The sequence below is a fragment of the Calidris pugnax genome, unplaced genomic scaffold (assembly GCF_001431845.1).
Source record: "Calidris pugnax isolate Ruff unplaced genomic scaffold, ASM143184v1 scaffold81, whole genome shotgun sequence".
Lineage (NCBI taxonomy): Eukaryota > Metazoa > Chordata > Aves > Charadriiformes > Scolopacidae > Calidris > Calidris pugnax.
This window is the reverse complement of record NW_015090880.1, coordinates 174,489-189,978: the sequence shown is the minus strand read 5'-3', so window position 1 is coordinate 189,978 and position 15,490 is coordinate 174,489. Positions and strand designations below refer to the sequence as shown.

The window sequence follows — 15,490 nt, the reverse complement described above, 5'->3', positions numbered from 1 at the left end:
TCAATCACGTTTCTTTAATACTGCTTTCTATGCTTCCTTACCTGATGCTTTATCGCCACAGACTACACAATATTCTACTACCTGGGGCCGCTGAACATCTGCTTTTCCCAGCAAACGTTCCACTGAAGCAGAGTCTGTCACTATCTAAAACAAAATTCCAGAACAAAAAGAGGGAATTAGCCAGTAGTTTCTTCTGATGTGAAAGTAAGGAGCTTTACAGAACAAGATTGGTGTATCAACTGAGAAGAGGTGGCTGAATTTAAGCGTGTGACATGTGGAATTAAATTAAGTAGTATAAAATGCAAGTTAAGAGTTTCTAGTGGCAATACTGACATTGTTGAAACAGTCATACCAAAACAAATTCCAAATAAATCTCATAGTTTTGCTTAAACACAAATAAGTTTCCTCACTGCTGCAGTCATCAGTATTCTTCCCTTCTTGCAATTACTCTCAAGCAGCTGCTATATTTTAGCCAGAGAAGTTTGTATTTCAGATGCTGTTCCTGTCCATCCTTTCTCTAGCTATTAGGGATACACGGTTCAGAGGGGACAGCCTGAAGCTGAGATCCACTATAGAAACAGTTTAGCTTCTGAAGGCCTCGGATTCCAAAGCTTTTGTTCAGAATATACCACTTAACACAGAAAAACTAAAAAACCTACCCCTCTGTAACATCAGATAACTCATTTAGCATAAAAAAATAAATGTTAGACTACTATTAATAAATTTTTCAAATATTTAAGAATGATACTTCTGTCTATAATATATTCTCTACTGTAACAGCAGCAATAGGGACTAGGCACTTTTTTTCTTTTTTAAGACTGCTAGGAAGAAACCTCAAATTTCACTAGAGATAAATTATCGTTTATATAATTTGGTTTGCAAAGCTCCTCTTGGTCTGGATTATGCTCAAAATCCACAAACAACTACAACAGAGGACAGCTTCTGCTCCAACAAGCTTTTACTGCAATGTCTTGAAGCCGCACTGCAAATGTGAGCTTGCTCAGATGAGTTGTATCTCTGTATATCCGTGAATCTTGAATGGACCATCTGAAGTCCTGGCAATCCTCACAAGCACCAGCTTAAGTATTTGCTTACATCTTCAGAATTTTAAGGAAAACAGTCAACAAGGGGTGATGAGTCCAATACACGAGGAACGTGAAGACAGGAGGATTTACGATTGAATAATGAAGCCTACAATTAGTATGGTCTAATCCATGTCGTTACATCTTTAGAAAACGACTGCAATTTGTCTTAAAGCAATTATAGACTTAAATAATCTAAAAATCAAAAACTTAAAACCAAAAATCTATGGTCTCTCTCAATTAGTATATTTACCTGAATTCTGCCTGGCACAATGTTGTCAGTGGTGGCAAAGATCAGCTGTTTGGCATTAGGTGTCTCAGGTGCTGCCAATATCACCTTTCCTGCGCCAGTTCCATCTGGACTGGCTAAGATGAACTGTTGCTTCGGAGACACAGCCGAGTCTACTGCAGTCACTATTTGGATTTTTTGACCTGTTTGCTGATCTGTCACAATCTGTAAAACACATTGAAGAATTTTGTGAGCCACAGTATACTTGACATTTTAAAACCTTTCATTCTGTCTCAGAATTGTACGACACTCTCTGCTAACTGTTCTTGTTATTTATTATTTTGCTATTTGTACATTTATGACACTGGTGCAAAGTTACTGCAGCTACCTACATAATTACAAAACAATAAAATCAAACCAAATATATACGTATATAATATATATGTATCTACCTACCTACCACATAGATGGAAAATACTAGGCAGGGTTGTGAAAAGTGTGAATCTGATATTGTTAACAACAAAAAGATATGGGGAGATCTTGTAATCACATTAAACTGTTCAAAAGGAGTTGGACATAGTGGATTCCAGACAGAACAAGAACAAAATTAATGTAATGTTAAGGACTGCAGCTGATGAATGACAGGTATATATGCAGGGTATGCTCCGCAATGAAGTATTGATACATATTGATAGGGTTACCAGACAAAACAGAGTCTGGTACCAGACAACTGTATTAAAAATAGAAACCTTCCATCATAACAGAATCTTGGGAATCAACATGTGAAACGATAAGGCTGCCTGATTCCACCTTTTGTTGATAACTTTAAGGAATAACATCTTAGATAAAATACATAGCTAAATGTTGTTGATAACTGAAAAACATCTCCTTGGTGATGTCTATAAAGAAAAATCATAGACGCTTTTTAATTTTTCATGGATCAGATATAAGCACTAATAAGTAAGACAAAAAAATTAGGCTGGATAAGAAGTGAGTGATATTTAGGTTCATTAGAAAAACTACTAATGTATGTCATTATACATGCTACAATAACATTACAGAAAAAATTGTATCATGTATAGAAAGTATAACAACGTCAAAACCATTTAAAAAGTGTTTTCAGGGCTATTCATGGGGACAATACCTACCCACCCACCCTGATCAAGACATACCCCCAGAAGAGCCCATCCTGTGATGGAGGCTGAGTTGCCAGAGCTGTTCCAGATGCCCTGGAACAGGAGATCCTCTGCAGCACCACCTGCAGCAGAAGCACTCGGGGGGACTGCACTGCACACAACAACGCACGGAGGGCAAATGCTCACTGTCGCAGTACTGCAACACTCTAGTAACTTTCATACTTAATAACATATCATTACATCCTCATACATGAATGGTATCTTCATACTATCCATAACAATAACCCACTGCGCAGCATTCCCAAAGGCTAACTTCACCCCAGACAGGCTGCTCCCCGACTTGCTCCAAAACATGGCACAGAGAGAGAGAAGAATGCGCTTGGAGATGATCACAGCTGTTCTGCTGACGTCTGCCCATGTGCTATGGCTAGAGTTCAGGAGATTTGTATACTGAGGCTGAGTTTAACCTCTGCGATATTCCTCAATGACTACATCATCAATACAATTACTATATACAGCCAACTAGTCCTGCCCACATACATGCTGAGGGAGGAAGAGAATGTTAGTTTGCACTAGAAGTGATCTGTTCCCACAAAAAGTAAGGAAGTCTTCCTTAGACTTTAATATGCTTTTGTATAAACCTAAGTGAGAAGAGGAGATAAAAAACAGATGTTAATAGTTATTTACTTAATGGATTTTTACCTGAATGCGTTGTGGTGAAGCTACAGAGGAGTCTGTGGAAATTATCTGGATACGTTGGGAAGGGCTGGTCATCACTGGAGATTCAGATATTGAGGTCTGAACAGTCTGCACCTGTAGGTAACATACAGAATTTTAATTTACTGTTACAGTACTGAAAGCTTTTAAAATACATATTTATTAAAGATCAGACGGCCCGCCCTATCAATGGAATCTAAATTTATTGGAAACGTTACAGTCATTAAACGAACTTGAATTTGTCATCAAGGAATTACCAGAATATTGGATTTTGAGGGGGAACAGACTGAATTGATAGATGTCCAAAAACACAAACCTCCCTCACCCGTCCAAAAATAAATCAATGGATAATTACTATGTGATCCTTCAGCTTACTGAAATGCAGAAATACTTTCTCCAACTCTCAATTATATATTTGTCTCATTTTTTGCTTCTGTAAAAACAAAATGCACTCTATAGACAATAATGTAGAATGGTAAATATTTCACCTTTTAATAATTCTTAAGTATTTTATAATCTACCTTTTTTAATTTTCAGGTAACCCAAATTTGGAAAAGCTTTCTCTACACCCCTAAGTAAAAATGTCCTCAACCTCAGGAATGGCTCAAGAGATATATGGAATCTACTGTTAGAGTGCACAGAACTCCTATCTGACCAAACCAGCCTTTAGCCTTTATGGCTCTGACCTTATTTCATCTATGAAGCCTTCTGAAAGTGTGGTATCTATAGAGTTCACTTGAAAAATGAAACTGTTTTCTCCAAGAAGAACAATTTTGACTGTCCAGTATTTTTAAGGCAAAAAGTTAAAGTCAAGATGGCTGGATATCTGTGTTAGAGACAGTAGAATAAATCAGAATTCCAGTTGTTCAGTGTGCTCATATCCTCTCCCCCTTTTTATTGTCCCCCAATTTCTGTTTTTCTGCTTCAAAGTGGTGCAGATTTTTCCTGGAATCTGTGCTCCAATAGATCATCAATATATTAAGCATGTATCTAGGTATATGTGGTTAATTTTTTTTTATTCTAGTGAGGATTTCACTAGCACGACCAAGATTATATTTGGCACTACAACTGAATACTATTGTTTCTTGTTCTATTCCTTACCTTTCTAGAGCACCAAACTATAATGCAAATCTAGCTCTGATACCTAGAAAAAGCTTAAAAAACACCCCTTGCATAACTATTTTCAGAGCAAAACTGTTAAATGTTAAATTAAACATGCAAGATAACATTGGCTTGACAGCCTTTATCTTCTATTTACAGATGGGATATGGCATTGGCAATGTACATTTACACACATAATTCTACAGTTGTGCATATTTGGACTTGGGGCTTGTTAATCCTCAGATTTATTGATGCAACTATTAGTACTAAGTGTTCCTTCTTAATAATTGTTAATGCAGTATAAATGAAGCACTTTTATTCTAGTCCTTACAGTCAGCTGGCCGGTAGAAAGGTACTGCTTGCCACTCCCCACAGCCAAACAATCCCTTTTGTATTAAGCTTAGGATATACAGATGCTTATGAAAAGGACCTTATTTAGTATTACTGTTTCAGATACAAACATGAGCCAAAGCTGTTACACTAATCTTTAACACAGAGAGGTATGTGCAGATGTGGATATCTACATGTATTTTTTCCCACTATTGGTACATGCATTTTTGCTATTCTTACTTTGAAACCTGACCACATGAAAAATTCAGCTTAACTGAATAAAACCAAAACAAGGTATAGAGAAATAATCCTCTTTTTGTTTGTTTGTTTTCAATAGAGGGAAAGCTAAATCATTCTGCTACTTTTATAGAGTAACTTAGAAGAAAGTTACATATGCTTATTCGTGCTGTACTTACTACAAAAGCTCTGCTTTCTTGGTGCATTTTACAAGTTCATGACATGGCTTGATGTTGTCTAACAGTGAGCTCTCTATGAAGTTGGGTAAGTTTCAGACCATCTGCCATTGTATGCTGTTGTCATTTTCGTGTTTAAATATTCAAGAACATACACTTATTAAACTGAAAACAGACAGTATTTTAATCTTCTCGTGGCTGAGAAGATATGGTGCACTGATGGAGAAAAATTTGTCTAATACCAAGAAATGCTTCAGTGCGCACATATTTATTTTTATACCCTTACTAACATGCATACATACTCAGGAGAGTGTAGGGTCCCAAAATGCAAAACTTCACCTTCTTTTCAGGCTTGCCTACTTAATACTCAGCAGAAGAACAGTGGAGTAAGAATTTCTGACTGGTACTAAAAAGCTCAAGTTTATTTTCCAGAATCAATACACATGCCATTGGTTGACAGCACAACAAAAACTGTTTTAAATAAATCAAATGTAAAAAGGGGAACATATCTTTTGAAATTCACAATTTACAAACGTAACAAAAAAAAACCCCTGTCCTTTTCTTTGACAGATAAATTTCTAAATTGTGAGCATTGTCACACACCTACAAAGGATCAGAACAGATAAATAGTCGATGCTTTATTATGATCCTACCCAGTCAATTGCACCAAATTTGATTTTTTAAGTAAGAATATTTTTAAAAAGAAAGAAAAAAAAAACCCAAGAAAAAAAAAACCAGATAGTAATCCAAGAATATGCAACACTATAAAGTTTTATCAGAGATGTACAAGGTTAACTTCAGGCAGCTTATATAAGTACTACAGGAAAAATTAAGCTACTGTTAATTAAACTCCCAAATAAATTGAACCAAAGTATTCTGCAAACAAACGGCTTGTAAGAACTCATATCAGGAAGACAGTATCGTTTAGCATTATATTAGGTTTACTTACAGGATTAAGCGTAACATTGACTATTCTAGTCTGTTGTTCAGAAGAAACATGACACCATAAAACCTGCCTCATGTTTAAAGCAACTCCTTTGGAAGCTGTACATGCAAAACCCAACTCCCCTGAAGCCAATGATGGTACATTTCTCTAATTCTAAAATAGATTTTAAAAAAATGAAACACGCTTTGACTTCTTTAAGACTGGAAAGAGTCTCAAATGAGATTTCACCTTCAAAAGATGAGGAAAGAGACAAAGTAGGCCATATATCATAGAAAACTTCAGCGCACTACATTTTACAGAGGCTTAACAAACAAACATTTAAAAGTAACCACTAACACTGTGACTGAGACATAGTCAGAAAATAATATCTATGATGTAAAATATAGCTCAGCCCCCTCTAACTTCCCTACACAAAACCACATCAAATAGACTTATTTTAATAGACAGGGGAACAATAACCTGCTTTTATAGACTTAGTACTGTTTTCTTCCTGGCGCTCCCTAGCTGTACACTGTAGAGACTCCAGTACTTACAGCGTCAAATTCTTCCTGCAGCCTTATTTACATTTTTCCCTCAGCAAACCTCTGAGGGTAAAACAATCCGGGAGAAATGTCGAGATCACTTTTAGTCAGATCACAGGTATTTTCATCCAGTCTCCATTACTGAGGATTCCAATCACAGAAAGCAGCCAGTATTGTTTTAAAATGCCCTCTCTCTGACCCTCTTCCTCTGAAGGTCAAGTGCACTATCATTCCCTGTAACCAAGGAAGCAGAATCGACGTGTTCCTGCTGTTTTGCCAGCTGCTGAAGGAGTTTCTCTAATAGTAAGATTAATTTCATGTGGGGAGGACAGTCCCAGGTTACCAGGCTTCCCCCTCTCCCTGTTCTTAAGCCCCTCCACCTGCTCACTCTCCCTGAATATAAAACAGCAAAGTGAAAGCAGAGAAAAGACTTTGCCTGTATCTTGAATTATTTTCAAACCAGCAAAATTAGAAGGAAAATCCACCACAGTCCCCGTGGAGCACCTTTAGCTTAAAGTTCATTAAGCTGATGTATTTAAAGGAACACAGGCCTTTCTAAACTAGTCCAGGGCCCTTAAATATGAAGTAGCACCATCAGTCTTAATACACTTAAGAATTCATACAGTAAGCTGATGACACACACGTGTTTAATTAGTTCAAAATCCATAACACAACATTCATATGAGGCTGATGTGAAGGCTGGCAAATGGATGAAAACAGAAAACATTTTTAAATTCTTCAAAAGTGAAATTTGTTCAAGTTACGGTATGTGAAGTTTTGGGAAAAATGACCGTGTACTTGGCACATTTTACAACAGTAAATTTGGATGCATGGGACTTTCACTACAAAGCTTTATGCAACAAACGCATGATCCAGGTGTCTTTAAGCAGCACTGCCATTTTCTCTTAACTTCAAGGACTCCTAATCTTAGCACAGAAATGTGCTCACTACTGAAATTAGGCTCTCTACTTGATAGCAAACACAATTCTCTATTGTACAACACTCTAAAAATAATATCTATGAACCATTACTACAGGAGTGTATTTACAGCATGGGCACAACCTAAATGTAAGGTCAACTAACTGTGATCTAGTGTGGGGGAAGTATTATACCCAAACCGTGAGAAAACCCAATGAAATTTTAGTTGGATTTTCCTTGTGCTTATTACCTGACACCACACTTAATCTTGTCACTCAGGCTTTTATTTGCTTAGACTTCAATGCATTCAGGAAAGATGTTTATGATACCTGATTAGCAGCTATCTTTCCAGGGACAAAAACCAAATTGTGACTTCAGTAACACTTTATCCCTACATAACGGATAATGTCCCTGCTCTAGAGTCTGGAATAGCTGTATTGCAAAGAGAAGGCGGAATACCTGTAACACTTAAGCAGAAGTGATAAAACACAAAGTAAGAAAAAAAGACTAAGAGTTGCTTGTTTTCTTAATCAAAAGACAAGCTAGCAAAGTAAACAAAATTTGAAATAAAATACAAAACCTATCAACTATAGCATACTAATATAGCTAGTACTGCATTAGTAGTAGTACTACATTAGTAGCTACCAAGGTACTTAGCTTTGTCACAACTGCCTAAAACACCCATAAAATCTTAAAGACTTGAGCAAGAAATAGAAAATATACCAAATGCATCTTTAACTAAGAGTACTGTTAGATTTTTGGGGCCAGATGGAACTTTTGATGGAACTTTCTCAAGAACTATATGCTACAGAAATACTACAGCTGCAGAGGCTTTCACTCTTACTTTTATAGGACACCAACTATGTCACTGTAATAAACATTCATAGCGAAGCAGAATTGCTACGTTATAACATTAGTTTTTAATATTTCAACAGTGACATTCTCACAGAACAATGCTTACAAGAGTGTATATATTGTGTTCAATATTATAGAGGGCCTCTTAAATTCACTTAAGTTTGGCTTCTGCTTCATTTATTCACCATTTTGTCATTTTATACGCATAGAAACATACTTATTTTTCCAATTTTTTTTTCAGCGAAGTAGTTCACTTTAATGCTACATTTTAATTACAATCATATATTAAATTTCCAAAATATAGGTACATATAAAATATAAACATTTATACATAAAATTGGTGGCTTAAAACTAAGTTTCTCTAGACATTTAATTTTTTCATTTGAAATAGGTAAGGTTTCTTCATATCCAGTTTTTCAGTCCCATGGCAAAACATACTTTCAGAAAGTTCTTATCAGAGCACTGAGGGAACAGAAAGCAACTGAAATCCTCCAGCAATGCAGGTGGTGTAAATGAGATCCCAGTAAGCACAGGGTTCGATGGAGTCATCTCCTGTGACTCTCTCCCTCTCTCACCTCTGCCAGAGAAGGATGCCCAGGGAACAGTTTGTGGCTGTCAAGGAGCTGTCAAGGAGTTGCTGCTAGTTTTAGCAACTACTAAAAGTTCTTCCTGGTCACATCAGAGCTGATGTTGAAAGAGGAAATAGCCCTTACTCCTCCCCACTGTGACAGCTGTTTAACACATCTCCACTTCATATCCAAACACGTTTTTCTTAAACAATATGCAAATCAAATCTACGTTGGGGCTGGGACTGAAACTGAGCCAGTGATATATTGCACAGTGACAGTAAGCAGCATTACTTATTTTTTATGCTTTTTATGCTTTTCAAAAGCTACTCAGGATGACGAGGAATTGCTGAAACTCCCTCCAAATCCCCTGGCTGCTCTCTGCTCTCCAATCTCATGGACTGTAAGTAAAGGCAACTGCAGACACTAAAAATGGAACTCTGTCACCCAATCTGTTCAGAAATACAGTTGGAAAAATACAACAAGCAACACTGCTAAAAAGCAGAAGCAAGCAACAGCAGTGAAACCATTTCAAACTATTACAAGGACAATTTTACAAAGTCCTAAAAATAGAGTAAGTACAAAAATACAAGCAATACTGGAGTGCACTCAGTAACTTCTGTTATACGTTCAGTTTCATGGAAAACAAACCTGATGAACTATTGCTCAAGAAAGAAAAACAATGTATGGCCTACTTGCATGACAGTCTGGGATCACGCTTAGCATCATAGTTCTCAATAAACTCATGCAACACATACATGGCAATTATATTGAAAAAAAATGATGCAGATATAGCTAAACCTGCCAATATCTGCATTAAGCTATCCTGTTTGCAACTCATCACCACGGAGATGCTGGGAGGGCTGGAGCCCCTCTGCTGGGAGGACAGGCTGAGAGAGTTTGGGGGGGTTCAGCCTGGAAAAGAGAAGGCTCCGGGGAGACCTTAGAGCCCCTTCCAGTCCCTCAAGGGCCTCCAGGAAAGCTGGGGAGGGACTCTGGATCAGGGAGGGGAGCCACAGGAGAAGGGGGAAGGGTTTGACACTGAAAGAGGGGAGATTGAGATGAGATCTGGGGAAGAACTTCTTTGGTGTGAGGGTGGTGAGAGCCTGGCCCAGGTTGCCCAGAGCAGCTGTGGCTGCCCCATCCCTGGAGGGGTTCAAGGTCAGGTTGGATGGGACATCCAACCCAAACCATTCAATGATTCTATGATCATTCATAACTTAAAATTCAGTGTATGATTAATGACTCTTTATTTCCTTCCATCTAATTTTCATTGATGAAAAAGAGGATATTGTGAAAAATCCTCTCATTTTTTAAGGCCAGTGCCAAGTTTCCTGCTACATTTTCTCTGAGAAGCAGTGAGTATAACTATAGATTTTTAGCATACTTCAAGAAAACCAGTAAAGTATTTACCTGTATTAAAAACTGTATCTGACTGAACACACAAATAGCAGGCAGCCAGCCATTCATAAAGAAATGGTTTAACATTAACATGGTCATAGCATTCATTAATTCTTAATGAGATAATGCTGCTTATAACTATTTTTCCATGAACAAAGTTTTCATGGTGTTATGCAGTGGACAGGCATATAATTTAAGGAGGAGTTGAATACTATAAAAAGAGATGAAGCCCTCTATTTACCCACCGGCCAGGAAGAAATCACAGAGCTTCATACACTCTTGAGATGGAGCGATCTCTCCAGTGGCAAGATACAACCATCACACTATGTTACCACGGTGCATTTCCTGCACGAGGAATTACAAATGTCACATATTTTATGTGCCTCAGATGTGATTATAGCACTCAAGTTCTACCAAAATAGTATAAGGTTTGCCAGTATTTCCATTACAGGTTTTTATTTCCAAGTTCGTTTGGAAGTGTTTTAAAAAGCACAGCTTGGCAAATTGATACCCAGTATAGCAAACTATAATGAAAACTTGCTTATCGGTTTTCAGTGTGAAATTTTTGAGTCTTTTGAAACTACTCCTTAGATGTTATTTCCAGGATACTCAGTAGGTCATTTTTCACACTATTTAAAAAGAACCACAATATTTTAGAAAAAAATTGCTCTAAGTAGGGAATCTCAAATCCACTTCTGGAATCAGAATGACACATGCATTTCCTTTGTACAGATAGAGCTTCTTCTTAAGCTAAAGATATTTTTTAATATCCAGATGTAATCTTAATTAAATAAGTCAAAAAACACCCCCAACTAATGTCTGAAAAGTGGCCTTGTCTACAGAGGTCTCTTAGCCCATTTGCCTTTTGTTATTTATGAAATTGCTTAATTATGGAATCATATGATAATACATAGTAAATTTGAAGGATAGTAAACCACAAAATTTTAAAGAGACAAAAATTACAGTTTATTTTTTGACTGCAGTTTGCATACTGAAGGAGACAAAAAGGTTATTTTCTATGGCCATGACCACATGCAGTTTCAGTGTTTATGAGTTAATTTAGACATTTTAGCTGTTGAGCATCCAAGCTTCAGTGAATGTATATCAAGACATCACTTAATATCTCTTTAAGTAGATTTTATGCTCAATTTCATATATGTGTAGGCAGAAGGTATAAAGCCTCAATTAATCACCCTACTGTAAATTCAATATAGTGCATAAGTAAAATAGGTAACTTCATGGTTCTGGATTTAGATGACAACTCAATAGATGAGCAGAAACCTTTCATGTCCAAAATGGAAACCTAATGATCAAATGACCAGAATTTTTGTTGTATTAATTTTTAAAACAATCCATAACACACCCAAGTTTCTCTGTAGTTCATGTTGAATTTCCTACTTGCATTCCTAACATGGAGGCCACCAGAATGAAGAAAACCACATATTGGTTGCACTGGTTTCTTGTTTGTCCTCAAGTGTAAAGCAATACTCTTCTGTCACGACTTTCTGTTCCATTTATGCTTAACTGTAAACAGCAAAGATTCCCTAATATGTTTTTCATTTCAAAAGCTCACATACCAACTGTTGTGATATCATCTGTCACTCACCTCAGCCACCTGCTGAGTCTCCACTACCTGCTGAGCCAGCACCTCCACATTGGTTGCCATGGTGAAACAAGATCATTAGAGAACCTGTTTGAAAAGATGCCAGCAACTTCCATCAGGCACAAAAGTTACGTTTTTTCTTATTAAAGAAAGCTCTGATATGACTTTTTAATAACTGATAATTTACAATACTGTTTGACATATCTGACAAATAAGAAAATATGCCAGGGATGCATGTGCACATATATACACACATGGGTACAGTACATGCATATTGGAACCGTGCTGTTCGAAAAGCTGAGGCACATAGTTATTCTTTTACTTTAAAAAGCCTCTAATACACTATTTTTACTCTATTATTTAAGCAAAGAAGAGATGTTGACTTCATAAATTAGAAAGGATTAATTTGAGTGTCAACTGCTGATGCAGTTTGTGGAGTTCACAGATCTCTAAGATGCTTTCCCCAACACAATGAAGGAGAAACCTTACAGTTAAACTGCTGCCACACTCCGTGCTGCACAAGGAAACAGCAACATAACACTTTTTTGAGCAAATTTTTATTGAGTCATTCTGTCAAACTGCCATGTTCTTCCATATTCTTACAGGGAAATAAACTGTCACATCTAAAATGTATTTCCTATTATCAAACCTATTTCTTTATTATTATTATTATTATTATGTGATAATATTATCACTGAAGAAGAAATACTGCAGAATTGCTTTATCCTATTGTGAGTGTCTGTACCTTCAACTTTACGGCCTTTAGGGGTTAAAACAATAACTAAAAAAGATAAAGTGAGCAAAAAAAGGAAGAAACAAGGAAAAAAAATCCACTTCCAATGTATTTTTAATGATCATTATTAGGGCTGTGTTTCTCCGAGGAAATATTTAATTAAGCTTTCAAATTCATGTATTCAGTTTTTAATTGTGACTTGCTCATTACAGATCCAGACTTCAGATTATGACCCAAGTGTTGGTAACAAGAAGCCATTCCTGAATGCTGGCCCATTGGATGTTTCATTGAAAACCTTCTGTTGGTCCTTGCAAAGCAATCATTTAACATAATATTACAAAATACTACAAACAATAGCAAAACATGTAACAGAAAAAAGCATGCATGTCACCAACCCTCAATTCCAATGCAACTTCTACAATGCTAATGTTGTTGAAAATGTCAACACTCATTCAGTTAAAACGATTAAATCGTGTTGTGGCCAACGTGAAAATGATTTTGTACGTCAATGGAAAACTATTAGGAACAATGCATAATTAACGTTGAGACACTCCCTATGGAAGTCGTATTTATGCTAGTTTCTCATACAGCTTACCATTTTTATTCAAGTATTCAACTTTCACAGTAAGCTTATGAACAACTTTCACCAGACCCATTTACTATCAAAGCTTGTAGATGGTTTCTCAGTTGTTCAGCGATTCCTTTTCAGTGTTTTCTGTTATTTTTTTTATGTTTGACAAGGGAGATAACCATATGATGATAACATGCTGTTTTCTCAGTACTTTAAGATGAAGGAGGCCTTGAAGATGAGGTATTAAGTTCCTAAGAATCCCTTCCTAAGAGCCAATGAAGCTTTTGCTGTGGGAAGGCTCTTGCAGATTTGCCGGTGGTGGTGTTCTCCACCAAAATTTTCTTGTGCTTTCGACCCTCCCAAAACAGCAATAAACTGACGCTATCTGATCAAATCCAATTGGAGGCAAGAGACCAAACACAGACATGCCAAATAAGATTGTTGATGATTCTGACTCCCAGAATGAGGCAGAAGGCAAAATCCGCATCCTAGCAAAATCCCAGAGATTGTAAGGAAAAATTCCTCCAAACCAACCAACAGGAAAGGTGGAACTTAAAAACTGCATGGAGGCACCTAGAGCACCAGGAAAACATTTCAGTGTCATCGGGTAGCAGCAGGTGCAGATGCACTGCTGTCCAAAACGTGATGTAAACCCATCCATCTCTCCCCAAGGCGCACAGAAATCTCAGAAGAAAATCACACACTCCATTAGAGATATTCTGGGGGCACGGCCTTACAAGGAAGGCATGGCAAGAGGCCGAATTCACGCTTACTGAAATCTGTTCTTTGTCTTAGGTTAACGGCTCCTCACACTGCGTGCTTGACTCGGCTACGCCGAGCAGCAAGCCAGCAGGACCCTCCTCAGCAGGAGCCCGGCGGAGACAGGAAAGGCGACATTCGCCGACTAGGCTCTGCCGGGAAGCTCTGCGTCGCTGCCCCGCGGCAGGGCGCCGGCAGGAACCGCGCACGCTCCGACGCGGCCGCGCAGAAAGCGCTGCGGGCCCGGCCGGGCTCCACCACCCCCTTCCCGCCGCCCGTCCCCATTGGCTGCGGGGCGCGCGCCCGCCGCCAGACAGGACCCCCGCGCGACACCAAACCACGCCCCTCCCGACCAATGACTTCATTGCGGACGCAGCGTTCCCGCACACGCTACCGATTGGTGGAGGGATCCGCCTGTAAGGGCGGCGGCCCCGCCTCCCGAGCGAGAGGGAAAACACCCGAGGGACGGGACCAAGCACAAGATGGCGGCGCTGGCTGGCGGCCAAGTCCCAGGCGGGGCCGCCGCCGCCGCCATTAGGCCCTTTCCCCCTCCCCTTCGGGGTATCCCTATGTTAGGCCGTGAGCGGCCCAGGCACGGCCGTGGGGAAGCGGCCGGTAAGATGGCGGCGGTCTCAGCCCCGTATGCAAAGTACCCGCCGCCCCCTCCCCTCCGCCCTCCCGGTGGCAAAGGTAAAAGGGTCGGGTTCAAGCCGCCGCCTCCGCCCGCTCAGACTCCATCTTCTCTCTCTGTGTCCGCATCCCGAGCGCCTCACCGCCGCCACCATCGCCCCTGCGACCCCCCGGGACGACAGACAGCTCTCACCGAGACCTTAGGCGGCCACGTTCCAGCCCGGCGGCTCCGTCACGGCACTCCCGCACCGGACCGACCCAGCGCCTCGCAACGGTCCTCTCCCTCCCCGGCGGCCGCGGGCCCACCGGCGGCACGGCCAGCTCCCGCTTACCCGCAGAACACCGGAGCCCCCTCCCCTTCAACCTAGCGTTACCCCTCCCCTTCGCCACTGGCGGGGGTGTCCCGAGCGGGGCCCCGCTGCCACCTCCCCGCGCCCCCTCCCTCTTCCTGCGAAAGACACCCAGCTGAGCCGCCTCAATTTTAAAAAACATATTTTACCTCAGGAATTGGCGCCAAACGTGCCCTGGCGGTGACCCTGACCTGGGCCCGGCGGGGCGGTAATGCCCGGCGGCGGCCCTCCCTCCCCCCGTGAGGGTGGCGGCGGGGGGTACCGGGGCGGGGGGCCGGGTCTGTGTTAGGGGCCGCGCGGGGGGGGATGTTTTGTTTTTTTGTGCCGTGCCCCCGTGAAAGGTCAGAGTTCGTGACCCCGCCCGCCGCCGCCCCAGTGCGTTTCCCCGCTTCCTCTTGCCAGCAGCGGGCCGGCCGCCACCGCCTCCATCCCCCCGGTGGGGCGGGGCCGGGCGGCGGCGGGGCGGGGCTACCTGGGCCGCTCCGAGGCTCGGCGCGGAGGCGCGGGGCCGGCACGGCCGTCTGGGGCAGTCCGGCGGAGCCCGGCCCTTGCCAGGGCCAGCCTCCCCTCCCGGTCCCGCGGGGGCAGCCCGGGCCGGTGCGAATGCCCTGCGGCTGCACCCCGCGGTG

General features: G+C 40.6%; 1 protein-coding gene across 10 annotated transcripts in view; it reads right to left on the bottom strand.

Annotated features, from left to right (window-relative positions):
- Positions 1–15,289, bottom strand: part of NR2C2 (nuclear receptor subfamily 2 group C member 2) — a 39,949-nt gene extending 24,660 nt beyond the window's left edge. For 5 of the 10 annotated variants that reach the window (XR_001412571.1, XM_014946715.1, XM_014946721.1 and 2 more), the window contains exons 1-5: positions 15,011–15,138; positions 11,822–11,905; positions 3,150–3,260; positions 1,336–1,536; positions 42–144 (exon numbers count right to left, since the gene is read on the bottom strand). Coding sequence is in view for 9 of the 10 variants with exons in the window: in XM_014946715.1 (XP_014802201.1) it covers positions 42–144; positions 1,336–1,536; positions 3,150–3,260; positions 11,822–11,881 (475 nt within the window). In the remaining variant the exon portion in view is untranslated. Of the gene's footprint in view, positions 1–41; positions 145–1,335; positions 1,537–3,149; positions 3,261–6,487; positions 6,699–10,460; positions 10,561–11,821; positions 11,906–14,704; positions 14,840–15,010 lie in introns of those variants that run through there. The other 5 variants (XM_014946717.1, XM_014946718.1, XM_014946716.1 and 2 more) reach the window with 5 other exon arrangements.
- Between the last annotated feature and the right edge of the window lie 201 nt (positions 15,290–15,490).